At 42.8% G+C, this 27,856-nt stretch overlaps 1 protein-coding gene across 3 annotated transcripts; it reads right to left on the bottom strand.

Annotated features, from left to right (window-relative positions):
* Nucleotides 1-25: 25 nt before the first annotated feature.
* Nucleotides 26-26,911, bottom strand: LOC112071680 (6-phosphofructo-2-kinase/fructose-2,6-bisphosphatase 4-like). 3 transcript variants are annotated; one of them, XM_024139114.2, is made up of 14 exons: nt 26,647-26,911; nt 24,955-25,071; nt 22,818-22,914; nt 22,459-22,525; nt 22,006-22,080; nt 19,470-19,526; nt 19,262-19,383; nt 9,514-9,721; nt 9,227-9,373; nt 5,755-5,859; nt 4,253-4,382; nt 3,998-4,060; nt 3,796-3,860; nt 26-185 (listed from the first exon to the last, which is right to left on the bottom strand). In XM_024139114.2, the coding sequence occupies exons 1-14, from the start codon at nt 26,855-26,857 to the stop codon at nt 126-128; spliced, it is 1,524 nt and encodes a 507-aa protein (XP_023994882.1). In that variant the 5' UTR covers nt 26,858-26,911; the 3' UTR covers nt 26-125. The 3 variants fall into 3 exon arrangements, with proteins under 3 accessions (XP_023994882.1, XP_023994884.1, XP_023994883.1); XM_024139115.2 differs by lacking the exon at nt 26-185 and adding an exon at nt 1,055-1,670; XM_024139116.2 differs by lacking the exon at nt 19,470-19,526.
* Nucleotides 26,912-27,856: the final 945 nt, after the last annotated feature.

The following is a 27,856-nucleotide window of genomic DNA, read 5'->3' as shown; positions in this document are numbered from 1 at the left end:
TCAATTGAGTGAGTTGCACAGATAGAATGTCCACTGACTCTGTACCACTAGAGACACAAGTAATGACACGTAGTAACAGGGAGGTAGAGGAGAGAGCCCAAACTTCAATCCGAGTGGCTTGCATTTCAGAGATGAGGTGGGACTGTCTGCAAGGCATCTTCTGTGGTGCGATGAACGTTGACGTTCTGAAAGAGGAACATACACGTTTTACATCCCTTTGAAGACACACCAGAATGACGAATCAAATCTCATGTCCATGGAGTTTCAAAATAAGGGACATGTTCTGTGGTTACCAACTTCAAAAAAAGTCCCCCATAGCTTCAAGGCATAGAAGTCCTAGAACAAGGCATTTAATTTCAGTGAGTGACACTATGTGCTATACACAGTGAAATTTGTTTGTTTGCGGCAGAGATAATGGTTTAGAGAAATAGATATTAGTTTAGACAACTGAGCATTATTGTTCCTGGTCAGCTGATTATGTACACTTCCGAGCCCGTGTCTAGGACAAGTAAATGTATGTATGAAAAAGGCATGTTTTGCAGTTGGCTTTGTGGATGAGGAGAATTACTGTTATGGTGATGGGTACGGTGTCAGGAAGAGATGCACTGTTCTACAAACAGTTGTTTATATTGAGTCTGATGAATAGGCATTAGTACTCTACAGAGGAAATTACTTCCAATACAGCCTCTGCATATTAATAAAAGGTTGAGGACCAAATGCTCTGCATAGCACAGTAAAAGAGGTTTATGAACACATTTATAGAACAAAAATGTGAGGGTCAATGTATCGATACATAAAATACAGCAGGGCTGGTCAAGTCGATTTTATTAACATAGCCAGTAAACAGTGATATGTAAATTACTTCCTCATATTCCATATGGAGTAGAGACCTTCACATTCTAATAAAAAATGTTCCTCTGGGCCGTCTTCATACATGATTATAAAATTAACATTTAATCTAACTTGATCAAATTAAAAATACACTAAACTGAATGAACTTTTTAAAATAACTAATTAAAGAAACTCAAGAGTTTAGGTTTCAGAGTAAAGGTGCAAAACACTACCTCATCAAGTAGACATTTGTGCAACGCTATGAACACCGACAGACACACATTCAACTTTTAAACTAATTAAGACAGTGAGTCACATTGAAATCCAGACTCACTACTGACAAATAATAATAAAATACTGAGCTTCCCGAATAAAAAAAAGTGACATACATCCATGAGACTAAATTTAAAAAAAGGTTATCCTAAAATGAAAATATTTGAACTGAAATTTGCTTCGGGTTAATCGCTTCACATTTGGCAGTTCAACATTGATTTACAAAACCATTATGTCAATTTGGAGAGGGAGAAAAGCAGCAGGTCAATAAACAAAAGAAATGACACCAGACCCGTATGGTAGGGATATTTACAAATTAACTAGATTCCAGTTAATTATAATTATTATTGAATACTCCAAAACAAATCAGAGTACTTCTGATGTCAGGAAGTAAAGAGGGTATGGAGTGACTGAGGACTAAGTGTCTGATTGAAGGACAAGTTAATGGGGCAGGGCCAGAAGGAGGAGTGGAAAGAAGGGAGTGTGAGAGCATGAGGGATACTATCTCACTGATGAGCTGGTACTGTTAGCAAAGCCTCCTCAGCCATCCGCGACACCTTTACGTTCTGTTCAGCAATGAAACAAAAGYTTGGGGTCAAACATCAGGGAAACAAAATAGCTATAATGGAAGGATGGGTGGGAAAGACAGGGGGCTCTATTCTAACAAACCTAGCGCAATGGTAAATCTTAGCGCTGGTGGTAGCGTTATAGGTTCAGGGTGAGTCAGAAATAGTTGCCATTTTCACAACTGGAATTATAGGCAGAGTAGTTGGTGGTGGCGTGAAAGGGCTGGGTTTTGATGAATAAACAAGTTGAGTGTGTCAAGACTTGGCCCTTCACTGGCCAATCAGAACATAAACCATAACTAAATATGCAGTTGCTTCAAGTTGTGTATTTATGGTCTTTTATGTATTGTAACCCCAATTCGAATGTTAGTCCGTTATAACCTAGTTTGCTAAATATGTTGAACATGTCAGCCCACATTGTTCTAAAACACATTGCTTCAATATGGAAACATAGGCAACAGCATTCGCACTGATACAGGGGCAATGTCTACTGTAAATTGCAGTCTGGACATGCCAAACGTAGTCAACAAGCAACATTAAATTCACTAGGCTATTGATAAGGCCTAAAATGACAGTCCACAATTCTAATAAAAACAAAATAACTTGTTTTAAATAGGCAATGTCTAAATAGAGTTACAGGCACCATAATTGCTCCCCATGGGCATATAATACAGACCAGGCAAATAAGACTATGGAGGGTTTTACACACATCCAAACTTTTCACAGGAGCTGGATAAAGATCCAAAGTAAAGAGAACGGGGAATGTCCACTCACCATTATACTTCACAACTGTAATGTTTTATAAACATCATGGAACCACCTTACAGATCATATTTGCACTTCTCCAGAAATAGCAGACAAAATTTCCATTGCATTGAAGCCAATACTAGGCTCCTGTCAATTGTATCATTAAAAAAAATAATAATAATCTGTCGTTGGAAGATTTTGGAAGAGCATGTCTTCGGTAAATCGGATGTGGGGTGCTCTTTGAAAATGGGGATGGATAGCCTACTTGAACAAGCAAAACGCAGGTATGTGAATTGTGAATAATTAAAATGCACAAGGGCTTAAACCTCCAATATTTAAAAGCACTCCCAGTAGAAACCATTTATTCAAAAGCTACCTTTGGCCAGGATAAAAAGGCATACCTATGCGATGTTGCTAAACCAGCCTTGTTTAACGGGAGGGTAGGCTATGCTTGTTTTTTAATCCAATTAAATGAAAGGGGCAGAAATCAATAATTTGTTAACGTTTCTAAATATAAGGTTCACTGGCACATGTCTCCTTCCATGGGCACTGTGCATCATGGCTGGATAGGCTGCACTTCTGCTCTTAAAATCATGCCATTATCAACAGCGTTACCGTTAAGACCTGCATTTTGTGAGTCTTAAAACTTACCATTAGTGCTGCATGAAATTGTAACTTTTGCCTTTGTTTTTAAAGGACACACCTCAAATATTGCCACCCCTCCCACCTCAGTGCAAACGAGCTGATGTTCGACAGGTAAATTGACAAACCTGGCGTTAGGACTGGAAAATGTCAGTCTGRCATTTTTTTTACATGCCTAAATTGCAAACTAATGTGCATTTGACACTAGTGCCTCCTTAGCACCAGCTGAAAACAGAGCCCAGGATGTGATAAAAGTCCATTTAATAATTTAATTATCAAAGTTAATTTGAATAGTTACACTCCCTAAATGCTTCTCTACGTATACGATAAAGAAATGTCATGAACATGATTCCTAATCACACAGATTTCACCTGATGATATAACATCATGAATCATGTCGTTCCATCCCACTATCCTCTAATTGGTTTATTCAGGATGAGCGTGTGAAATGGTGTTGGACAATGGATGAAGGTCACAACATTAGTCACAATCATCATCTTTAGTACTGATACCAGTGCACATGACATCTTTACAATAAAAAATCCACTCTAAGCATTACTATTAAACACTCCTCTGATTATGAAGCCATTGCAACCAGGACTGTTGAAAAGCACTACAGCTGCACAGGTTACAGAGTTTAGAGTCATCTGTCAAGCGTAGCACAGATTCCCCCTTATGTTTACCAAATCTGCCACCAAATCAGTATCTGTGTGTGCAAGTATGTAGATATACCAACCTCCGGTCTATCTCTGTGAGTGTTCACTGCGTCCACATTTAGGTAGATGGACTCCACCTTACAGCCTGAAAACACAGAGAACAGAAAGGTGCATTCTTGCATTATAAACAACTAAATCCAATGTGAAATATTTCTGTTATTTCACAATTCACAGTGAAGCAGGTACAAACAGGCCTGCGTAGCAGTGGAAGGCCAGTCTTACCATAAGCCACTGGTGTGAGCTTCAGCACGGTGTGCAGTGGGCACTTCAAGTAGGGCAGCTCCTCTGAGAAACAACACACAAACATTACCAAGGTCTCTTCAGAGATGTTGAAATCGGGTTCAAGTCTGGTCTCTGGCTGGGCCACTCAAGGACATTCAGAGACTTGTCCAGAAATCTATTACAAAAGAGATCTACAAAAAAGGGACTAAACAACACCTTCCATCGGTCTTATCCAGGAGAGACAACGAGACTGACCTGCGGTCTTATCCAGGAAGTATGCCAGCAGGCAGCGCATGATAGCCTGGTGACAGACAACCAGGATGTTCTCCTGCCTCTCCAGCTCCATGATGACCGGCTCCAGACGCTGCACCAGGTCTTCATAGGACTGAGGGGACAGGTCAACGGTCAGGTACACTCAGAGACAGACAGACCAACCAAGACTCTCACTCGGCCAAAAAGGGTGACAAAAACTTAAGGCAGGGGATAAAAAACACCCCCCAAAAACCAGGGAACAGACAAATACTACAAGATGAGAAATTATCTTCAGTAATGGGGTCTACAGTGGAAAACAATGTAGAAAGCATTTTTGCAAATTAATACAAAATTTAAACTGAAATATTACATTTACATAAATATTCAGACGCTTTACTCAGTACTTTGTTGAAGCACCGTTGCCAGCGATCACAGCCTCGAGTCTTCTTTGGTATGACGCTATAAGCTTGGCACACCTSTATTTGGGAGTTTCTCTCCTTCTCTACAGATCCTCTCAAGCTCCATCAGGTTGGATGGGGAGAGACGCTGCACAGCTATTTTTAGGTCTCTCCAGAGATGTTGAAATCGGGTTCAAGTCTGGTCTCTGGCTGGGCCACTCAAGGACATTCAGAGACTTGTCCCAAAACCACTCCTGCATTGTCTTGGCTGTGGGCTTAGGGTCGATGTCCTGTTGGAAAGTGTTCCTTCGCCCCAGTCTGAGGACCTCAGTGCTCTGGAGCAAGTTTTCATCAAGGCTCTCTGTACTTTGCTCCGTTCATCTTTCTCTCAATCCTGACTAGTCTCTCAGTCCCTGCAGCTGAAAAACATCCCCATGGTATGATGCTGCCACCACCATAGGGATGGTATTGGCCAGGTGATGAGTGGTGCCTGGTTTTCTCCAGACGTGACGCTTGGCATTCAGGCCAAAGAGTTCTATCTTGCTTTCATCAGATCAGAGAATCTTGTTTCTCATGGTCAGAGTCCATTAATTACCTTCTGGCAAACTCCAAGTGGGCTATCATGTGCCTTTTACTGAGGAGTGACTTCCGTCTGGCCACTCTACTATAAAGGCCTGATTGGTAGAGTACTACAGAGATGGTTGTCCTTCTGCAAGGTTCTCCCATCTCCACAGAGGAACTCAGGAGCGCTGTCAGAGTGACCATCGGGTTCCTGGTCATCTCCCTGACCAAGGCCCTTCTTCCCCGATTACTGCAGTGTCTTAATTGTCCAAACACACAGCTGCTTTCCAACTATATATTGCTATAGAATTTTCACAAATGCCTTACTCTGTCAATCCCAAACATTCCATGAAAGTATGAAAATGACCATATCGAAGTGCTCGCTTGTCAAAAACATTGTTAAGAACTGTACAGCTCTTCAGCAGAAGCAAATCCTCACACATATTTCTTGACACATAAAACCAGCATTCAGGTTGGCAGAGCACTTCCATAATACATAAAGATGATTTAACAAATTAGGCATTAGAGAATGTTCTTCTCACTCACCTCTCCCTTTGGGTAACGGTAGCGGTATTTGTCCTGGTCCCTCATTGCAAACTCCAGCGGGTAGTGCTGCTGGATCTCCTCATACATCATCTCCTCACACACACCCTGAAGATAAACACACATGCACCACTTCAGTTACTCAAACACACCACAACATATTTAGTAAATCACAGACTTGCACAATTTTCTAAATCTACATCTGTATATTGCATTTTAGTTACACTGTTTATGCACACTCCATATTTATTTATATACTGGGTTCTTGACAAATCTCACTAATATATCTTCTGCCGATGCAGTCCGGACCCTGAACAGCACCTACCACCAGGCCAAAAGACTGCTAAATAGTTAACCAATAGCTACTGGTAGTTAACCAGGGGCTACTGGTAGCTCGCAACCTGTTAGAGACCCCTGGTATAGATTGTAGCTATGGGGGTAGTCGGCTGTACCTGCACCAAAACTCCAGTATTTTTCCTTCATAGCCTGTTCTCCATCTTGTTTTAAATAGGGAGACAATTTGTGTGCAGCACTTTTATTGTCTGATGATCAGCAACTGCTGGTGGGCGGGGGGGGGGGTCCTATAAGGAGGGAGTTTTTTATAGAGAAGGAAAATATGAAATGTCCTATTGTGGGAAGTCAAGTAGCAACGGGGGAGAAAGAATGTCCATGGGGGAGTAGAAGGGAGAAAGAATGTCCATGGGGGAGTAGAAGGGTGGAAGCAGCAGGATAAAGAATGTCCATGGGGGAGTAGAAGGGTGGAAGCAGCAGGATAAAGAATGTCCATAGTGGGAGTAGCAGGTAAGTTCAGGGTGTGGTTGAAGGGGATGTCCATGAGAGGGGGGGAGCAGGTAGCTGACTAGTTGTGGTGGCTATTCAGCAGCCTGATGGTCTGAGGGTAGTCTCAGTTCAGTTTTTGCCATGATGCTCCTGCACTGCCCACGTCTGAATGATTGAAGCAGGGAGGACAGGGCATTGCTTGGGTGGATGGGGTCTCTAATGATCTTCTTGGCCTTCCTGCAACATCTGGTGTTGTATGTGTCCTGTAGGGCAGGCAGTGCGCACCCACCCTCTGAAGAGCCGTGCGGTCTGCTGCGGTGAAGCTGCCGTACCAGGCTGTGATGCAGCCCAATGCTCTTGATGGTGCTCCTGTAGAACACTGAGGGGCCTCGGGGCCAAACTGCTTCAGCATCCTGAGGTTGAAGAGTCGCTGCCGTGCCTTCATCACTATGGTGTGTGTGGTTAGACCATTTCATTTTCTTTGAGATGTGTACGCAGAGGAATTTTATTGATGAGGATGGGGGCGTGTCCAGCCTGGTTCCTCCTGAAGACCACAATCAGCTCCTCTGTTTTGCTAARGTTTAGGGAGAGGTTGTTTACCTGGCACCACGCCATCAGTGTCCTACCTCCTTCCTGTAGGGAAGGATCAGGCCTACTACTACTGTTGTTGGTGATCAGGCCTACTACTGTCGTGTCGTCAGCTAACGTGAATATGTAGTTGGAATTTTGAGGCCACGCAGTTGTGGGTATACAGAGAATACAGGAGAGGACTGCGGACGCATCCTTGTGGTTCCCTATGTTGAGGATCAGCGTTGAGTAGGTAATGCTGCCTACCTTCACCACCTGGAGGCAGCCCGTCAGGAAGTCCAGGACCCAGATACATAGGGAGGAGTTCAGACCCAGGGCTGTGAGCTTTGTAATGAGCATATAGGGCAATATGGTATTGAAGGCCGAGCTATAGTCAACGAACAGCATCCTCACATATGCATTCCTTTTGTCCAGGTGGGTAAGGGCAGTGTGCAGTGCAATGGCAATTGGATCTGTCAGGGCGATAGGCGAGTTGGAGAGGGTCAAGTGTGTTGGAGAGGGAGATTGGTGAGAATCTATTTAATCATTTTTAATTTAATTCAGTCTAACACAAAATGTGGAATAAGTCAAGGGGTATAAATAAACTCAGCAAAAAAAAGAAACGTCCTCTCACTGTCGACTGCATTTATTTTCAACAAACTTAACATGTGTAAATATTTGTATGAACATAAGATTCAACAACTGAGACAAACTGAACAAGTTCCACAGACATGTGACTAACAGAAATMGAATAATGTATCCCTGAACAAAAGGGGGGTCAAAATAAAAAGTAACAGTCAGTATCTGGTGTGGCCACCTCATGGACTGCACCAGATTTGCCAGTTCTTGCTGTGAGATGTTACCCCACTCTTCCACCAAGGCACCTGCATGTTCCCGGACATTTCTGGGGGGAATGGCCCTAGCCCTCACCCTCCGATCCCACAGGTCCCAGGTGTGCTCAATGGGATTGAGAACCGGGCTCTTGACTGGCCATGGCAGAACACTGACATTCCTGTCTTGCAGGAAATCATACACAGAATGAGCAGTATGGCATTGTCATGCTGAAGGGTCATGTCAGGATGCCTCAGTGTAACGCTCATTCCTACGACGATAAACGCAAATCCGACCATCACCCCTGGTGAGACAAAACCTCAATTCTTCAGTGAAGAGCACTTTTTGCCAGTTCTGTCTGGTCCAGCGACGGTGGGTTTGTGCACATAGGCGACGTTGTTGCCGGGATGTCTGGTGAGGAACAGCCTTACAACAGGCCTACAAGCCCTCAGTTCAGCCTCTCTCAGCCTATTGCAGACAGTCTGAGCACTGATGAAGGGATTGTGCGTTCCTGGTGTAACTCGGGCAGCTGTTGTTGCCATCCTGTACCTGTCCCGCAGGTGTGATGATCGGATGTACCGATGTTGTTACACGTGGCAAGGACGATCAGCTGTCCGTCCTGTCTCCCTGTAGCGCCGTCTTAGGCGTCTCACAGTACCCACATTGCAATTTATTGCCCTGGCCACATCTGCATTCCTCATGCCTCCTTGCAGCATGCCTAAGGCACGTTCACGCAGATGAGCAGGGACCATGGGCATCTTTCTTTTGGTGTTTTTCAGTCAGTAGAAAGGTCTCTTTAGTGTCCTATGTTTTCATAACTGTGACCTTAATTGCCTACRGTCTGTAAGCTGTTAGTGTCTTAACYACCGTTCCACAGGTGCATGTTRATTAATTGTTTATGGTTCACTGAACAAGCATGGGAAACCGTGTTTAAGCCCTTTACAATGAAGATCTGTGAAGTTATTTGGATTTTTACAAATTATCTTTGAAAGACAGGGTCCTGAAAAAGGGACGTTTCTTTTTTTGCTGAGTTTACTTTCTGAAGGCACTGTAGAGTCATGAGAACTGCAATATATATCGTATCGGCACCTGAGTATCGTAATATCGGATTGTGAGGTCCATGGCAATTCCCAGCCCTAATAGATTGCATTTAAATTACTTTTAGGAGCTAGTAACATAAGCATTTTGCTGCACCCTCTATAACATCTGCCAAACTGTGTATGTGACCAATAAACTTTAATTTGATATCACACAGGTGGCACTGTGCAATATTGAGAAGGCGTGGGTGAGTTCTTACCGCGTCTATCTCGTTGAGCGCCTTCCACTGCTCGTACGGCACAGACACTGCCTCAGCTGTCTGGATAGTCCTCTTCATCTGGCTGGTCCACACCTTCAGATCACTGATTTCCTGAGACTGGATGAACTGGCCCAGATAATTGGCAAACTGCACATGGAAAAAATCCACACAAAAGAGAAAAAAAAAATATATATATAATAAAATATGTAAACTTATTCAATATTAAAGAAATTAAAAAGTAGAATATGTAAGGTACAGATCAAGTCTAGGGATAGAGTTAGCCATACCTCCTTGCCCCTGGGGGAGAGTCCAGAGTCTCCTCCAATGCAGCCCTTGACATTGAGGTCACTCTCTCCATGGCGACACAAGTAGATGGAGCGTGGCGTGATGTGGATGTTCATGAGGTAGTAGACGATCCGGCTCTGGATGTGGTCCTGGACCTGGTTCACCAGGTACCTCCGGCCCACGTCCATAATCTTGATGTAGGACAGATCCCTGGGAGAGAGGGGGCGAGGGACAGGCCAGAGAGCTTTAGGAATCCCGTACTTTACAAGAGAGAACACCTCTTAGAAACAACACGCATTGAAACCAGCTTTAAAAAATTTCACATTAAAAGGACAAGCAACGTAATTGACTGATGTAATTGGAAATTATTTGATTCATTATTTTCATGTATTTGACAGACAAGATGGCGCCGACAGACATGATCACCCTATTTCTAGCTCCTAGCCAACTTTGTAGTATTCTTTGGTGTTATTTCTTACATTATTTGCTAAGAATGTTTCTTGTATTATTACCGACAGCCGTAAATAACTTTCAGATATTCAAGCAGAAATTTGACTTCCAGGGCTTCCGAGTGGCGCAGCGGTCTAAGGCACTGCATCGCAGTGTGGGAGGGGTCACTACAGACCCGGGTTCTATCCCAGGCTCTGTCGCAGCCGGGAGACTCACGAGGCTGCGCATAATTGAACCAGCATCGTCCGGGTTAGGGGAGGGTTTGTCCTTGTCGCATTGCGCTCTAGCTGCTCCTTGTGGCAGGCCGGGCGCATGCGCGCTGACTTTAGTCGTAAGCTGTACGGTGTTTCATCCGACACACTGGTGCGGCTGGCTTCCGGGTTAAACGAGCAGTGTGTCAAGAAGCAGCTTGGCGTGGTCGTGTTTCTGACAATGCATGGCTCTCGACCTTCGCCTCGCCCAAGTCCATACGGGAGTTGCAGCGATGGGACAAGACTAACTACCAATAAATTTGACTTCCCAGACATGGATCCTTTGTTTAAACTTCCAGAGGCAGCCGTAATCATGCCGGGAGCTGCACTAAAGAGGTAGAAGGAGTAGGGCCCTAGTCAGACTCAGGTGTTGCTGCTTCCTAGTATATTACTCGCCAATGTTCAGTCCCTGGACAATAAAGTAGACTAGCTCAGGGCAAGGATCTCCTTCCAAAGAGACATCAGGGACTGTAACATACATGACTCTCTAGGGATATATTGTCCCCGTCCATTCAACCAGCGGGGATCTCCGTCCACTGTGCAGACCTGAAGAAAGAACTGGATAAGAAATGCGGAGGGGTTTGTTTCATGATTAACAACTCATGGTGTAATTGTGGTAACATACAGGAACTCAAGTTCTTTTGTTCTCCAGATCTGGAATACTTCACCATCAAATCCCAACCACATTACCTCCAGAGAGAATTTTCTTCGGTCATTGTCACTGCCATGTACACTACCATTCAAAAGTTTGGGGTCACTTAGAAATGTCCTTGTTTTTAAAGAAAAATCACATTTGTCATCCATTAAAATAACATCAAATTGATCAGAAATACAGAAATACAACCATATAATATGGTTTGAGAAAAACAATATTGGTAGGCCAATATGCTGTTAAAATGCATTAGGCCTACAGCACAAACCTCATTCCTACCTCCCGGTTTTATTAAGTTGTTGCATAAGTCATGTTTAAGTCATGTTTCTGTTGGTGATCACTGCCCTAGACCCACTACAATTTGCATATGTACCAAAAAGATCCACGGACGACGCAATCGMCATTGCACTGCACACGGTCCTTTCCCACCTGGGCAACAGAAATACCCATGTAAGAATGCTGTTCATTGACTACAGCTCAGCCTTCGATACCATAGTGCCCTCCAAGCTCGTCACTAAGCTCAGGGCACTGGGTATGTCCCCACCCTGTGCAAATGGGTAATAGACTTCCTGACGAGCCGAGTGGTGAAAGTAGAAAACAACACCTGGACCACGCTGATCCTCAACACGGGGGCCCCACATTGCATGCTCAGTCCCCTCCTGTAGTCCCTGTTCACCCATGATTGCGTGGCCACGCACATCTCCAACTCAATCATCAAGTTTGCTGACAACAACAGTGGTAGTAGGCCTGCTTATCAACAGCGATGAGACAGCATACAGGGAGGTGACTGTCTGAATACTGTTTTTTGATCATTAATACATTTTAACAATTTCTAGAKAACAGTCTTCATTTTGTCATTATTGTACATATATACACACACACACATACATTTTGTAGATCCATTTTAGAATAAGACTGTAACTCAACAAAATTTGGAAAAAGGGTCCCATATGTTTAAGTAGTTGTCACTTGTTAGTCTATAATTATCTGTTGTAACTAAATACAGATGTTATTACCTTTGACCTGTTGAACTGCCAGAATCAAATTGTAAGTGTTGAATGCTATGGTTAAAGTTTGCACCAGACTGGATTCGAGGACACACTGAATATATCTGTGACACCGTGTGATTCTGTAGCAGCTGATGTTGTGACTTCCTACAAGCTTCTCGGGGTGGTGAGAAGGCCCGTTAAACATTCTTCGCTTCTGCTCTGGAGGTGTTCTCCCTGAATTCTTGTAATAAACTGTATTGATTTTGATTGGCTCTCAATGACTACTCTCCTTTTTGTTCACCCGGAAATTCTTGTACTGTTAAGTATCCCTATATTCCTGTTATTACAGTGCTATCACTCTTATTAGTACGACTGCGCAGTAGTCTCACTGGAGATGGACCTGGCCTGAGTGTGATGTGACTATGTTCTGTGGTAATAGGGTGAAGTAAACGTTGTTAAACTGGAACCTAGTCTGTGTCTTTTTTTAAATTATATATATTTTATTTTTGCATTTTCCAATTAAGAACATTCAAAACAAAAGTGAAAATATATTAGACAGCAATAGGACAAAGTGACACTAACAGACGAGCGTACATTTTTAAAAAGATAATAATTGTATATACAAATGGTATTTCTGTTTCAGCTGATCAAAAGACATAAGAACTCCCTCCTCATAACAATGTTCCAGAAGAGTGATCCTCTTATCAGACCATGGTCTAAAGTTACTATTCTGGAAAAACATAGGGATCAATCTATTGTTCCATAGAGGGGTTTTAGGGGAAAGAAATCCCCCTCGTCTGAACAGCTCATGCAGTTTGCACCATGCCAGGACAGAATATATGATTAAAGGGTTGTCTGTGATGGTTTTTATAGATTTTATGTCCCATTTGTAAAACAAATCTGCCTCAGTGTCATCATTTACCTCAAACTTTTCAATGTTCAACCATGAAGGAGAGGGATCATTGTCAAACCTCTGAGCCAGAACCCTAGACTGTGCAGCCCCAGTAGTACATTCTAAAATTGAGGAGGTTTAAGCCCCCTTGACCGTAATCAAGGGTCAGTTTATCAAGGCCAACTCTAGGGGTTTTGCCTTGCCAGATAAACCGTCTGGTCAGCTTGTCGAGAGAGGAAAAGAATGCTGCGGGAACAGGGATAGGGAGAGATTGAAACAAATATAGAAATCTGGGCAGAACATTCATTTTAATTACATTTATTCTACCCAGTAGTGAGAGGCAAGTCCATCCATTTACAAAGGTCTGAGAAGTGTTCACTCAGGCGCTCTCTGTCTTCCTCTGACAGGCATGGGAGGTTGAGAGTGGAGAGAAAGGAGTCGATCTCTGATAGATCATCGCTTGATTGGGAAGTGTAGAGGTCTTCATAGTATTTCATTAATTTCAGTAGTGTCGAAAGATCTCATTAGTAAGAGTTTCTATATTGTCCTCTTACTCTGKTTTCAGTTGCCATGCCAATACTTTGTGTGCTTTCTCTCCAAGCTCGTAATAACGCTGTTTTGATTTAATGATTGATGGCCCTCTCAGCTTGATATGTGTTCAGAATATTATATTTCAGTTTATTTACCAAAAGCCTGTATAGATCTTTAGTCGGGCCTCTTTGGTAGGTTCTCTAGCTCAGAGATTTCAGATTCAAGGACATTCAGTTCCGCACCGTGTTTTCTCTTCAGCCCTTTAGTATAGGAAATTATCTGTCCCCTCAGATAGTTTCATTCTTTGGGACACATTTTAAAGCTTGTCAGGAGCAGAGGGTTTGTTTGTCAAAGTAAAAATATTGATCTGCTCTTTGATGAATGCACAAAATTCGGGTTGCTTTAGGAGTGTAGAATTTTGTCTCCATCTATATGCTCCATTTACCTTGGTAGGAATGGAGATTGATAATACGAGGACAATGGTCACTAAGCAATCTGGGGAGATACTCGATATCTAACAGTATGAAATAGTTGGGTCGATAGTAAAAAGTTATCTATGCGTGTGTGTGTGTGTGTGTTGTGTGGGTGTGAATAAAAAGAGTAGTCCCTATCCTGTGGGTGCAACTGTCTCCAGATGTCTAGCAAATTAAGATCTTTCATGAATGACATGGTGAGCTTGCCGGCTTTGGTAAGAAGTGAGGGTTTATCAGAGGACCTATAAAGAACTGTATCAAGGCCTCCCGGGTGGCACAGTGGTCTAAGGCACTGCATAGCAGTGCTAGCTGTGCCACCAGAGACTCTGGGTTCGAGCCCAGGCTCTGTCGCAGCCGGTTGCGACCAGGAGGTCCATGGGGCGACGCACAATTGGCCTAGCGTCGTCCGGTTTAGGGAGGGTTTGGCCGGAAGGGATATCCTAGTCTCATCGCGCACTAGCGACTCCTGTGGCGGGCCGGGTCGCTAGGTGTACGGTGTTTCCTCCGACACATTGGTGCGGCTGGCTTCAGGGTTGGATGCACGCTGTGTTAAGAAGCAGTGTGGCTTGGTTGGGTTGTGTTTCGGAGGACGCGTGGCTCTCGACCTTCGTCTCTCCCGAGCCCGTACGGGAGTTGTAGCAATGAGACAAGGCAGTAACTACTAACAAATTGGATATCCAATTATCTAAACTAAAATTAAAATCTCCTCCAACCAGTAGCCATCCTGGTGGTGCTTGAGCAACCTGAAGGAAGACATTCTGAATAAACATATGGTCATCGAAGTTAGGAGCATAAATAGGGTCCAAGACTCCGAAAACATATGCCCCTGCACCGAAACAAACCTGCCCGAGGGATCAGAGATGGTGTTGTTGACGCAGAAGGGGATGTGTCTACTTATCAAAATTGCAGTTCCTCTTGCTTTGGAGTTAAAAGAGGACGCAAAAACGTGTCCTACCCATTCCCTCTTCAATTTCTTGTGTTCACTGGCTGTAAGGTGTGTTTCTTGTAAAAACACAATGTCAGCCTTTGCGACGTCTGGTGAGATCCGCGCTCATATCCGGGAAAAGGATATCACCATCTTGCCATTGATGGTGATGTCCCCTTTGSCTCTTGCGAGTTGCAGTATCTTCTCTCTGTCCTGGAAACAGAGGAACCCGATCAGGAGGGCCCGTGGGGGCTCATCTGGCCGGGGTTTCGGCGCTGATGTTCTGTGGGCACGTTCGATTTCCAACGGCTTGGTGAAGTTGATTATGCCTAGAACATCAGGGATCCATTGAGTGAAGAAACGGACCGGGTCACGGCCKTCGCTGTCCTCTTTCAATCCCACCACACGGATATTGCTATGTCTGTTCTGGTTCTCCATCTGGTCTAGCTTGTTTTTGAGGTAGGCATTGTCCTTCTGCAGTTGTATCAGAACCTGGTCATGTTGAGTGATTGTATCTTCAACTGTGCTAATGCGCAACTCCGCCTTAGTCGTTCTCAAAAGGAGACCATTCATGGAGGATTTCAGGTCGTCAATGGAAGAATGGAGTTCAGKCGATTTCTTGTCAATTTTCAGAGAAAGACCTTTATTACCATCCCGAATTTCCCGAAGGAGAGTAGCCAGCATGTCGGCAGAGCCAGTCTGGAACTGTTGTCTGAGTATGAGGGCTAACGCTAATCTTGCTAGCTGTAGCATTATCGTTATCTTGGGAATCAACAACGTTTTGGTCGTCCTTCTTGCCTCTTGGTCGGAGGTCCATGGCTCTTTGGGAAGGTAAGTAGTACTTGACAATTTATCAGCCGATGTTAGAATATTGTTTCAATGTTGTTATTTAGGTAATAATGGAATAACTTTGAAGAGCTCGGTTTGTCAATGTCTGCTCAGCTCCACAGCATCACGTGCTCCTCATTGTGTCTTTGAGTTTACATTGGTAGCAGAGGATGGCCAATAACTACAATGTGCCACCTCACTTCGACGAGAAGAGGTTGTATGAAAGTTGTGAAAATTTACTTGGAATCTGGACACGGGTTACTAATCTGGACGAGAAAAAGCAAGCACTTGTGCTCGTGGGAAGAGCGAGAGATACAGTACAGGAAATATCCGTGGAGGATTTGAACAAGGATGACGATATGAGAACTGATCAGAGCACTGGATTCTGTGTTTCTTAAAGAAGAGAAAGACCATGCCTACGAGGCATACTTAAACTTTGACAGTGTTAGAGACATTTCGGTTGCAATGACGGACTACATAATAGATTTCGAACAGCAGTACAATATGACGCGCAAGTACAACATGGTTTTCCCAAATGCAGTGCTAGCTTTCAAGTTGCTAGATACTGCCTGTCTGGATGGTAGGAAGAAACAGTTGGCTTTGACTGCTTGTACTGTGCTGACTTTTGCGTCCAATCTGAAAACTGAACTAACTGTTAAATACATGGACAGAGAAAGTGGTATTCCACACACAGCAACAGTCATTGGACGAGCAGGAAAAGCCAAAAGAAAACACCAGAACTGGTAAAATTTTCAGTACTCTGAACCAGCTACACTTTCTGGTACAACAGGGTCAAATTACCTGTGACTTGTAGATCATCTCAGAATTGAACCAATGGAAAACTGAGAAAAACAGAATGACATTCAAAATGATGTACTCGATACAAAGGACGTGTCATTTGACTCAGCTAAATTAGATGCGCTCAGTAATTGGAGGAAAAATTTAGTGTTTGAGGAAGTCACAGACATTGGCCAAAAATGTGTCTCAACAAGGTAGGTGTGTTCCCTTAAAGCATCCTTAACTGGAATAGTGCCAAAAGCACATCTAGTGGCTAGAGGTTTTGACGAGCTGGCTGCTAAAGAACTCAGTCACTCAGATTGCTGCTGACAGTGATCTGCCAGAAAAAAATGGAAATGTCATTCCATAGACATCAAATGTGCATTTTGCAGGGAACAAAGCTGTCAAGAGACATTCACATCCGACCTCCGCCTGAACTAAGGAAACGAAAAAACTGTTTGTATGGCCTGGCAGATGCATCACTCTACTGGTACAACAAAGTCAAGGCAACAATGCTGTGTACAGGTGGAAAAATGTCACAAGTGGATCCTGCAGTCTTCTATTGGCTTGATCAAGACTGCAATGTGACTGGAGTACTTGCCTGTCATGTTGATGACTTCATCTGGGGTGGCTCACAGACCTTTGCTACAACTGTGATTCCACACCTCAAAGCTGTTTTCCTGGTTTCACGTCTGCTGCAGAGGCAGTTGAGCTTATTTCTCAAGTCAGTTGTTCGAATGAAGCTAGGAGTGTTCATGTTTCAAACATGTTCTCAAATGCCATTGAAATGGCAGCAGAGGTATGAGAACSAGCATATTCTTAAGCATGCAATGCGGCTTTCCTCAGTAYGAAATCCTCGGCGACCCACTGTGCTCGACCAGTCGGCGAAAGCCAACATCATCCACGACAGAGAACGGTTTATTATCAAGGGCATTGAATTCCATTATCTTGGCGTTAATGGATTTCGCATTTGAGTTGTCTGGCTGAAATGTTCTTAATCTTTCAAATGACTGCTCGATCCACACAGAAGACAATGAAAGGCTAGGTGTTGCACGTGTAGTGCTATATTTTTCGTGGCGTCATTATGGGATCTACCTACGTTATATAGGTACGCAAGTCAGCTTTGATATCGATTTTGCACATCGGCCGATGCTGGCATTTTTAGCTAACATCGTCCGATTCCGACATGCTTACCGATATATCATGCAACCCGACTTTAAACCGGTCAACATACACAAGGCCGCAGGGCTAGGCGGATTACCAGGACGTGTACTCCGAGCATGCGCTGACCAACTGGCAAGTGTCTTCACTGACATTTTCGACCTGTCCCTGACTGAGTCTGTAATACCAACATGCTTCAAGCAGACCACAATAGACCCTGTGCCCAAGAACACTAAGGTAACCTGCCTAAATGACTACCGACTCGTAGCACTCACGTCTGTAGCCATGAAGTGCTTTGAAAGGCTGGTCATGGCCTGCATCAACACCATTATCCCTGAAACCCTAGACCCAGTCCAATTTTCATACCGCCCCAACAGATCCACAGATGATGCAATCTCCATTCATTGACTATAGCTCAGCTTTCAACACTTTAGTGCCCTCAAAGCTCATCACTAAGTTAAGGACCCTGGGACTAAACACCTCCCTCTGAAACTGGATCCTAGACTTCCTGACAGGCCACCCCCAGGTGGTAAGGGTAGGTAACACCACATCTGCCACACTGATACTCAACAAAGGGGCCCCCTCAGGGGTGCGTGCTCAGTCCCCTCCTGTACTCCCTGTTCACTCATGACTGCACGGCCAGGCACGACTCCAACATCATCATTCAGTTTTTTGATGACAACAGTGGTAGACCTCTCCATCAACGTGATCAAGACAAAGGAGATGATTGTGTACTACAGCACACACCCATTCTCATCGACAGGGCTGTGGTGGAGTGGGTTGAGAGCTTCAAGTTCCTTGGTATCCACAAAACCAACAAACTATCATGGTCCAAACACACCAAGACAGTCATGAAGAGGGCACGACAAAGCCTATTCCCCCTCAAGAGACTGAAAAGATTTGGCATGGGTCCTCAGATCCTCAAAAGGTTCTACAGCTGTACCATTGAAAGCATCCTGACTGGTTGCATCACTGCCTGGTATGGCAACTGCTCAGCCTCCGACCGCAAGGCACTACAGAGGGTAGTGCGTATGGCCCAGTACATCACTGGGGCCAAGCATCCTGCCATCCAGCACCTCTATACCAGGCGGTGTCAGAGGAAGGCCCTAAAAATTGTCTCTGCTACCGCACGGCAAGCGGTACCAGAGCGCCAAGTCTAGGCCCAAAATGCTTCTCAACAGCTTCTACCCCCAAGCCATAACACTCCTGAACAGCTAATCAAATAGCTACCCAGACTATTTGCATTGTCACCCCACCCCTCTTTTACACTACTGCTATTCTGTTTATTATCTATGCATAGTCACTTTAACTCTACCTACATGTACATATTACCTCGACTAACCAGTGCCCCCGCACATTGACTCTGTACGAGTCACCACCTGTATATAGCCTCGCTATTGATATTTTACTGCTGCTCTTTAACTATTTGTAACTTTTATTTCTTATTCTTTTCTAGGTTATCTATTTTTTACTTAACACGTATTTTTCTTAAAACTGCATTGTTGGTTAAGGGCTTGTAAGTAAGCATTTCAATACAACATCGGTTGTATTCAGCGCATGTGACAAATAAAATGTGATTCCATTTGATTATTAGTACGCTTGCGCAGTAGTCTCACTGGAGATGGACCTGGCCTGAGTGTGGTGGCGACTATGTTCTGTGAAGTAAACGTTGTTAAACTGGAACCTAGTCGTTGTGTAATTTTGAATTAACAGTTACAACTGTAAAAGCAACAACTTTTGAATAGAAAACGGTCCACAGAACGCTTTTCGATMAAATAGTAGGAGACAACTCTTTGTTCCTCATTGAGATAAGATGCTCACCTGTCCAGAACTTCGTCCAGGGTCTCATAGGAGTTCTCATAACACTTGATCCTCTTCTTGAAGTCCTCCATAGCCTCCTCTGTGTTGCAGTTGGTGTAGTCAGGGCTGCCCAGCTTCACTTGCTGAGCAGAGAAATAGACAGTGGAAATAAGACTTATTGGTGCTCTCTATAAAGAGTTATCAACAGGAACTGTGGATGATCACTCACCACAATGTTTTCTGCAATGACTTCAGGGTCTTCACAAACAGACTCTACAAAAAACACCTAGGAGAAAAGGGAATACAGTAAACCCCCAGGATAGACAAAACATCTAAGTCACATAGATGGGTAGGGTGTTAACCAACAAAACCAATGCATGCGTGACCACAAGGCTAAAAACAGACAGGGTTGGCTTACAATCAAAGGATTATTGACAACATGTAAGTTATATTTTGTCTGCAAATGTTAATTGAAAAATAGATTTGCCCAATAAGCAGTTGTTCGCTTTCAGATACATTGTTACAGTTGTTGGTGAGCTAGCGACCCTAGCCATGTTACTGCAGATATGACGTGTCATAACAAGAGATGGTACCAAGAACAAAATACAACCAGCTGAAATAAACCATCTACAATTCATCACACAGCAGCTTCTAGTTATTGCCGCTAGCTAGGGCTGATAAATCGAATTCAGATCAAAATTGAGATATTGACATGTGCAATATCCATATAGCAAGAGGCTGGCTACAATTTTCTCCTTTCTTTGACATGCCATTAATACAACAAAAAACGACACTACGGTACCTCCAATGAGATGCGCTAGACTCTGTTTATTCCCTCTGTACAAGCACAGAGGATGCTGACCAATCACAAGCGGGCTCTCTCACCTTCTGCATGGCATGCTCATGCTGGCCAATCCGCATAGAGCGAGCAGTTACATGCTGGTGAAGAGAGAGTGCGAGTCGGAAACACAAATGCTGCTAGTCCCAATAAGAAGCCGATTTGGTGCCAAAGAAGGGCGCATCTTCAGTGATGGCAGTATTTCGGCTACAGGCAATCCGGTGTCAACCAAATGCAAGTGTTTTGCAAAATGTACCTCAGAGTTGTGGTGACAAGAGGCAACAACAAATCTATTCCATAATTTGAATTTAAAAAACATCCCACCGACACAGAAATCACAGAGGCAATTAACTATCACATAGCCAAAGACATGGTTCCTATTTACACAGTCAGCAAAGGCTGCTTCAAGAAGATGATAAACAAGCTGGACAGGAGATACAAGATTCCATCTCGCACATTTATTTCTCCCAAGTCGCCATCCCAACACTGTATAACAAACTTAAGGAGAAGTTTAAACATTGAATGTTGTGTTGAATGACTGGACCAGACTCCAATGTTTTGGACACAGGATGCACCTTGTAATCGATAGACTACGTGTTACATGTTCTTAAGGCACTGACTTAACATTTAAATTATAATAATGATGGAGACTACCTCTACATAATTACACAATCATAAGACTATTCCATCTGCAGCCTATGGCTGCCTGAATAAACAATGAACTTAGTTTATTTAAGAACTAATAGGCCTAATGGTAAAATAGGAACTCATGTTAATGAATTAATGAATAAGTGCTGCGCTTATAGCACACTATACATTTTATGATCATGTTTTTCTTTTTTTTTTCTTTCTTTTTTTCACCTTTATTTAACCAGGTAGGCTAGTTGAGAACAAGTTCTCATTTACAACTGCGACCTGGCCAAGATAAAGCAAAGCAGTTGACACATACAACAACAGAGTTACACATGGAATAAACAAACAGTCAATAATACAATAGAAAAAGTATATATACAGTGTGTGCAAATGAGGTAAGATAAGGGAGGAAAGGCAATAAATAGGCCATGGTGGCAAAGTAATTACAATAAACCAATTAAACACTGGAGTGATAGATGTGCAGAAGATGAATGTGCAGGTAGAGATACTGGGGTGCAAAGGAGCAAGATAAATAAATACAGTATGGGGATGAGGTAGTTGGATGTGCTATTTACAGATGGGCTATGTACAGGTGCAGTGATCTGTMAGCTGCTTTGACAGCTGGAAGGAGAGGCGGCCAAAGGAAGAATTGGCTTTGGGGGTGACCAGTGAGATATACCTGCTGGAGCGCGTGCTACGGGTGGGTGCTGCTATGGTGACCAGTGAGCTGAGATAAGGCGGGGCTTTACCTAGCAAAGACTTGTAGATGACCTGCAGCCAGTGGGTTTGGCGACGAGTATGAAGCGAGGGCCAGCCAATGAGAGCATACAGGTCGCAGTGGTGGGTAGTATATGGGGCTTTGGTGACAAAACGGATGGCACTGTGATAGACTGCATCCAATTTGTTGAGTGTTGGAGGCTATATTGTAAATGACATTGCCGAAGTCGAGGATCGGTAGGATGGTCAGTTTTACGAAGGTATATTTGGCAGCATGAGTGAAGGATGCTTTGTTGCAAATGTTCAAAATGTATGTTTGTTAATATGTAMGTGTAATAATCCTATCTATTATTATATGTAGCCTATAACAATGTTGGAACATAGTTCTACATTCATATAATCTCATTTTATAAGTGATGTTCTATACCCTGACAGTTGGTTTAACCATGTCTGATGGAATTACCAAGTTTTCACCCAAGTGTTGAAAATTGCAATTCATAATTGATATTCCAATATCTGGCCCCACAAAAAATAAATTGCTATTCGATTTTTTTGTTGTTGAAGAAGCCACCATTACCTTGAAGCCATTCCGCTCAGCAAACGCGGTGATGGTCCCTCTCCTCTCTCTAGTGGTGTTAGTGGCATCAAACACCTGGAGAATGAACGAAACACACACCATCACAAACTGCCAGAACCACTCCACTGTAATCCATATACAAATAAATACACAATGAGATATCACAGCATTTCATGACGGGATAATCCCATCCCAATGTTAATGGMCAATTCCACCACTTTCAACCTAATTTTCATTATCTACATCACAATACCAGTGCCAACATAAGTGTAAAACACACATTTATTTCTACAGCACATTTCTATCACAGAAACACACCACTTCCACATATGTAGACACTAGTATTGTGCTTGTAAAAATGTAACACGGGATTGAAAAGTGTCGGAATTGACAGTTAATGCGCACATAATCCGGCCACAATATTATATTTGTTTTTATAGTGATTGTACACACCGCAACTTGGCCTCCTTTGTCAGCGAGGTACTGTCTGACATCATTCAGTGCTGCTGACGCACACTGCCTACAAGGGACAGTGGGAAAATTGAGTCAGAGGCAGCAGTGACAAGACTAAAAGAGCCACTGGTGGGTTAGCAGAGACAAATAAATGTAGGTTGCTTAATCACAGACACTGGTTAAAAACAGGAAGTAATATCATATAATACCGTGATATTGTTAGGCAATTTAAACCTGGTAAAATAAAGGTGAATTCAAATAAATAAATACAAAATTGGGGGGATTCAAGGACAAGTGGATCTTCTCAGTGTTTTAACTTGTTCACAGTAGAGGATCAAAGCACTGGAAATGTTTCTTACTGTCTGATCTTCAGGCCCTCCTCGTTGTCTGGACGGAAGAACTCAAAAGACTTGTAGATCTTCACACACTCACGCCGGTACTGCCCAACATTGAACTCTAAATAGGGGAAAGAAAGAGTTACATGCTTTACTTTTCTAGATACTATTACAGACTAGAGGTCGACCGATTAATCGGAATGGCCGATTAATTAGGGACGATTTCAAGTTTTCATAACAATCGGTAATCTGCATTTTTGGACACCGATTGTGGACATTTTTTTTTAACCTTTATTTAACTAGGCAAYTCAGTTAAGAACACATTCCTATTTTCAATGACGGGAACGGTGGGTTAACTGCCTTGTTCAGTGGCAGAARGACAGACTTTTACCTTGTCAGCTCGGGGATTCGATCTTGCAACATTCCGGTTACTAGTCCAACGCTCTAACCACCTGCCTTACATTGCACTCCACGAGGAGCCTGCGTGGCAGGCTAACTACCTGTTACGCGAGTGCAGCAAGAAGCCACGGTAAGTTGCTAGCTAGCATTAAACTTATCTTATAAAAACAATCAACCTTAACATATTCACTAGTTAACTACACATGGTTGATGATATTACTACGTGTCCTGCGTTGCATATAATCGATGCGGTGCCTCGAATCGCAGCCTACTTCTCCAAACAGGTGATGATTTAACAAGCGCATTCGCGAAAAAATCTGTCATTGCACCAATGTGTACCTAACCATAAACATCAATGCCTTTCTTTAAAATCAATACACAAGTATATATTTTTTAAACCTGCATATTTAGTTAATATTGCCTGCTAACATGACTTTCTTTTAACTAGGGAAATTGTGTCACTTCTCTTGCGTTCCGTGCAAACAGTCAGGGTATATGCAGCGGTTTGGGCCACCTGGCTTGTTGCAAACTGTGTGAAGACCATTTATTCCTAACAAAGACCATAATTAATTTGCCAGAATTGTACATAAATATGACATAACATTGAAGGTTGTACAATGTAACAGCAATATTTAGATTTAGGGATGCCACCCGTTAGATAAAATACGGAATGGTTCCGTATTTCACTGAAAGAATAAACGTTTTGTTTTCGAAATGATAGTTTCCGGATTTGACCATATTAATGACCTAAGGCTCTTATTTCTGTGTGTTATTATGTTATAATTAAGTCTATGATTTGATATTTGATAGAGCAGTCTGACTGAGCGGTGGTAGGCAGCAGCAGACTCGTAAGTATTCATTTAAATAAGCACTTTCGTGCGTTTGCCAGCAGCTCTTCGTTGTGCTTCAAGCATTGAGCTATTTATTACTTCAAGCCTATCAACTCCCGAGATTAGGCTTGTGTAACCAATGTGAAATGGCTAGCTAGTTAGCGGGGTGCGCGCTCATAGCGTCTCAATCGGTGACGGCACTCGCTCTGAGACCTTCAAGTAGTTGTTCCCCTTGCTCTGCAAGGGCCGCGGCATTTGTGGACAATGYATAACGATGCTTCGAGGGTGGCTGTTTTCGATGTGTTCCTAGTTCGAGCCCGGGTAGGGGCGAAGAGAGGGACGGAAGCTATACTGTTACACTGGCAATACTAAAGTGCCTATAAGAACATCCAATAGGCAAAGGTATATGAAATACAAATGGTAGAAAGAGAAATAGTCCTATAATTCCTATAATAACTACAACCTAAAACTTCTTACCTGGGAATATTGAAGACTCATGTTAAAAGAAACCACCAGCTTTCATATGTTCTCATGTTCTGAGCAAGGAACTTAAACGTTAGTTTTTTTACATGGCACATATTGCACTTTTACTTTCTTCTCCAACACTTTGTTTTTGCATTACTTAAACCAAATTGAACACGTTTCATTATTTATTTGAGGCTAAATTGATTTTACTGAAGTATTATATTAAGTTAAAATAAAAGTGTTCATTCAGGATTGTTGTAATAGTCATTATTACAAATAAATAAATCAAAATCGGCCGATTAATCGGTATCGGCTTTTTTTGGTCCTCCAATAATCGGTATCGGCGTTGAAAAATCATAATCGGTCGACCTCTATTACAGACTGTTGAGGGGAATTCTTACGAGTTTGAGTGTGTGTGAGTGGATTGCCGAAATGTAATTTCAGGTAAAAGGGCTGAGAGTTGGTACCTCTGGTGGGCACGCCGATCCAGTTGAGATAGCGGGTAAGCTTCTTGGAGATGTAGGTCTTCCCTCTGGCTGGGAGGCCCACCGTCACTATCAGGGTGGGGCAGTTGGTCATACATACTGCACATGGAAAAAGAGTAGAGGGAGAGACGGGTTAAATTATTCTACTATATTTGGACAGAGACCGGCATTGAAAGATAAACATAACAGAACACAGTGCAGGCTATAGCAGTGAAGGGCTCTGATAACAACAAAAAAAATCATTAAATTGTCCTAAATGACCCTTTGGAGTTAATTCCCAAGTGAACTTTTGTCCCTCAACTGACCTGCCCTCTGTAACTCACACTAACTATTGAACCAAGTGAAAGAGAGCAGTTTGCAAAGATGGAAGCATTGTGTTGAAATCGGATAAGGACATATGATGATTCCACCAATCACTGTGTACCATTGCTATCTAACATGAAGAAATAAAACCATATCAGAAAGTACTGGGAATGTTGTCAATAAGGAGCAGAGGTACCAAATGTCACAAGTGCCACCATGGCATGCTATTGTGAAATGACAGTACAAGCCAAGGCATCTGGAGACTTGTAACCTAGTTTCCACACACACACTTTCTCTCACCCGGTCTGTAGAGGACAGGGTGAGAGAGGAGCCAGTGTCTCGGCTTCATATCATATCCCTTTGGTGAAAAAGATACTCCAGTGGTGTTAATACAACAAGTCAATGCCAGGAACAAATGTCAAAGTTGCCTATATGTTTGTGAGTTTCAAACATAAAAACCTGTGCAGCAAGCCAGCAACTGATCAGGTTATGTATTACAAACCATGGTGATATTCTATGACTGACCAAGCCAGTGAAACTTGAAGTTGTCATAGAGATCTCTCACGAAGAAAATGTAGCATGCAAAAGACTGGAAAGTGGCCTATGATGTCTGGTCAACCCACAGAACAAATCATACTAATAAAAATACTATTGAACAGGGTAATACAGGCTTAGAGAAGCAGATCCACAGAGTCCAGTGCCAGGAGTCAGGACTACAATTCATGTTTACCAATAAGTTTGGATTGATAAAGGATGGAGCGGTGATTTAGAACAATGCCATCATGGATTACCATCTACTGGCCTGTTGTGAACAGTCAGTACTCTGAAAACAGACAATAGATACTTCAATGAGCAGTGTGTCCTTAAAGTGACTTAGTTTGCCACTAATGCTCAACCGCTTGGGTTGTTGTACTGGCATCTGCTTCTTTCACAAATCAGGACAAAATATACAATGAGATTAACAATGAGAAGCAAAGGACGTTGCTCTGGACTGGAGGGGCCAGTCCAACGACAGTATGAAGAACCAGTCAGAACAGACAGTCATCAGATAACAGGCAGCAAGTATCATCAATAATCGATTGCCAAGAAGACTAATGTTCTTTCTCTGGCTGACGATCACGCCGTTGATACATTTACATTTTCTCCACGTAATCAACGAAAATTACGTTACGACACAATATATGGATAAGAACCTGGCTTGACGCTTGGCTGCACGTTTGTAATGTTAACTAGTAAGAGATACATGTAACGTTAGCGAACTATGAATAAAATGCATTTTCACCACGTAAACAACGTCCATTAAATGTATTATTCGTGCGTGTGCAACAACCGGCTTGCTGTCTAGCCACGTCGGTAACGTTATATACGAACCCTTTCTCTGAGATATGTGTTTCTCGGGAAGGCCATTTTTACACGGCAACGGCATCCAGATTTTCTTAAGCGGGTTTTGAGTGAGTTCACGCGGCGTTGCAGTGTTCGATGGTCGTTCTTCCATTCCAACTTCCATTGAGGACATGGTGGTTGCTTCGACTACTGTGGCGCGGAGCCTTTTGTCATGCGTTTCAGGCGAATGGTCTCGCATCAGTGTTCTGATGAAGTCTGGCGGTGTCGTGGTGAAACCACAGAAGGTTGTACCTACCCTAATCTCGCGAAAACACGCGCACATTTGCTCAGAAACAATGAAGTAACGCTGTTGCTGTTGCTATTACAATTTCCCTCAAATGTCATACTTCCAAGATTATATTGGGATTATTGGCCTACTAAACGACTTAATTATTCCCTAAACATCTGTAGTTTCAAGCTCTCTACAAACACGGACAATGTATCAATTCGGAGACACTAATACGTTGTATTCTGTTTACCGTAGTAACTACACAACACGACATCGAAAACCGAGTATTTAAGATCAAATCACATTTTATTAGTCACATGCGCCGAATACAAAAGGTGTAGACTTTCTCCATTAGACGCAGCAGCTAATCTTCCTGGGGTCAACATAAAACTTGCAAATACATGACAAAGTACAGAACAGTAATAGACAAGAACAACATAATATATTACATTAAATTCCAATTAAAATAAATTATATATAGGACAGACACCAAGAGACAACAAAAATACTATTTACGCACTATTCATATTATTATATACAGCACAGTTAAATTAGATCTTTAGAAAGAGGAGAGGCTCTGTGATACAATGTTTTTTTATCTGTTTTTAAATCTAAATTTGCTTTTTGCCTTAGTAACCTTCTGTGAGCTTGTGTGGCCTATCACTTCGCGGCTGAGCCATTGTTGCACCAAGACATTTCCACTTCACAATAACAGCACTTACAGTTCTAGCAGGGCAGAAATTTGACGAACTGACTTGTTGGAAAGGTGGCATCCTATGACGGTCCCACGTTGAAAGTCACTGAGCTCTTCAGTAAGGACATTCTACTAACAATGTTTGTCTATGGAGATTGCATGGCTGTGTACTCGATTTATCGACCTGTCAGCAACAGGTGTGGCTTAAATATAATATCTTAAATGTAATACCTAATGTCTCACCGAGACACGGATAATATAGAGCTGGTGGGATT

Source organism: Salvelinus sp. IW2-2015, unplaced genomic scaffold (assembly GCF_002910315.2).
Source record: "Salvelinus sp. IW2-2015 unplaced genomic scaffold, ASM291031v2 Un_scaffold1682, whole genome shotgun sequence".
In the NCBI taxonomy this organism is placed as follows: Eukaryota; Metazoa; Chordata; class Actinopteri; order Salmoniformes; family Salmonidae; genus Salvelinus; species Salvelinus sp. IW2-2015.
The sequence above is the reverse complement of the archived record's forward strand: the minus strand, read 5'-3'. Positions and strand labels throughout refer to the sequence as shown.

What these genes read in the sequence shown, in the direction of transcription:
- LOC112071680 (XM_024139114.2), bottom strand. Translation starts at nt 26,857, where the DNA reads ATGCGAGACCATTCGCCTGAAACGCATGACAAAAGGCTCCGCGCCACA. An exon ending in TCTCCCCCAGGGGCAAGGAG is followed by an intron (nt 9,374 to 9,513) that starts GTATGGCTAACT and finishes TTCCATGTGCAG; the next exon opens with TTTGCCAATTATCTGGGCCA. An exon ending in GCTCACACCAGTGGCTTATG is followed by an intron (nt 3,861 to 3,997) that starts GTAAGACTGGCC and finishes CTGTGTTTTCAG; the next exon opens with GCTGTAAGGTGGAGTCCATC.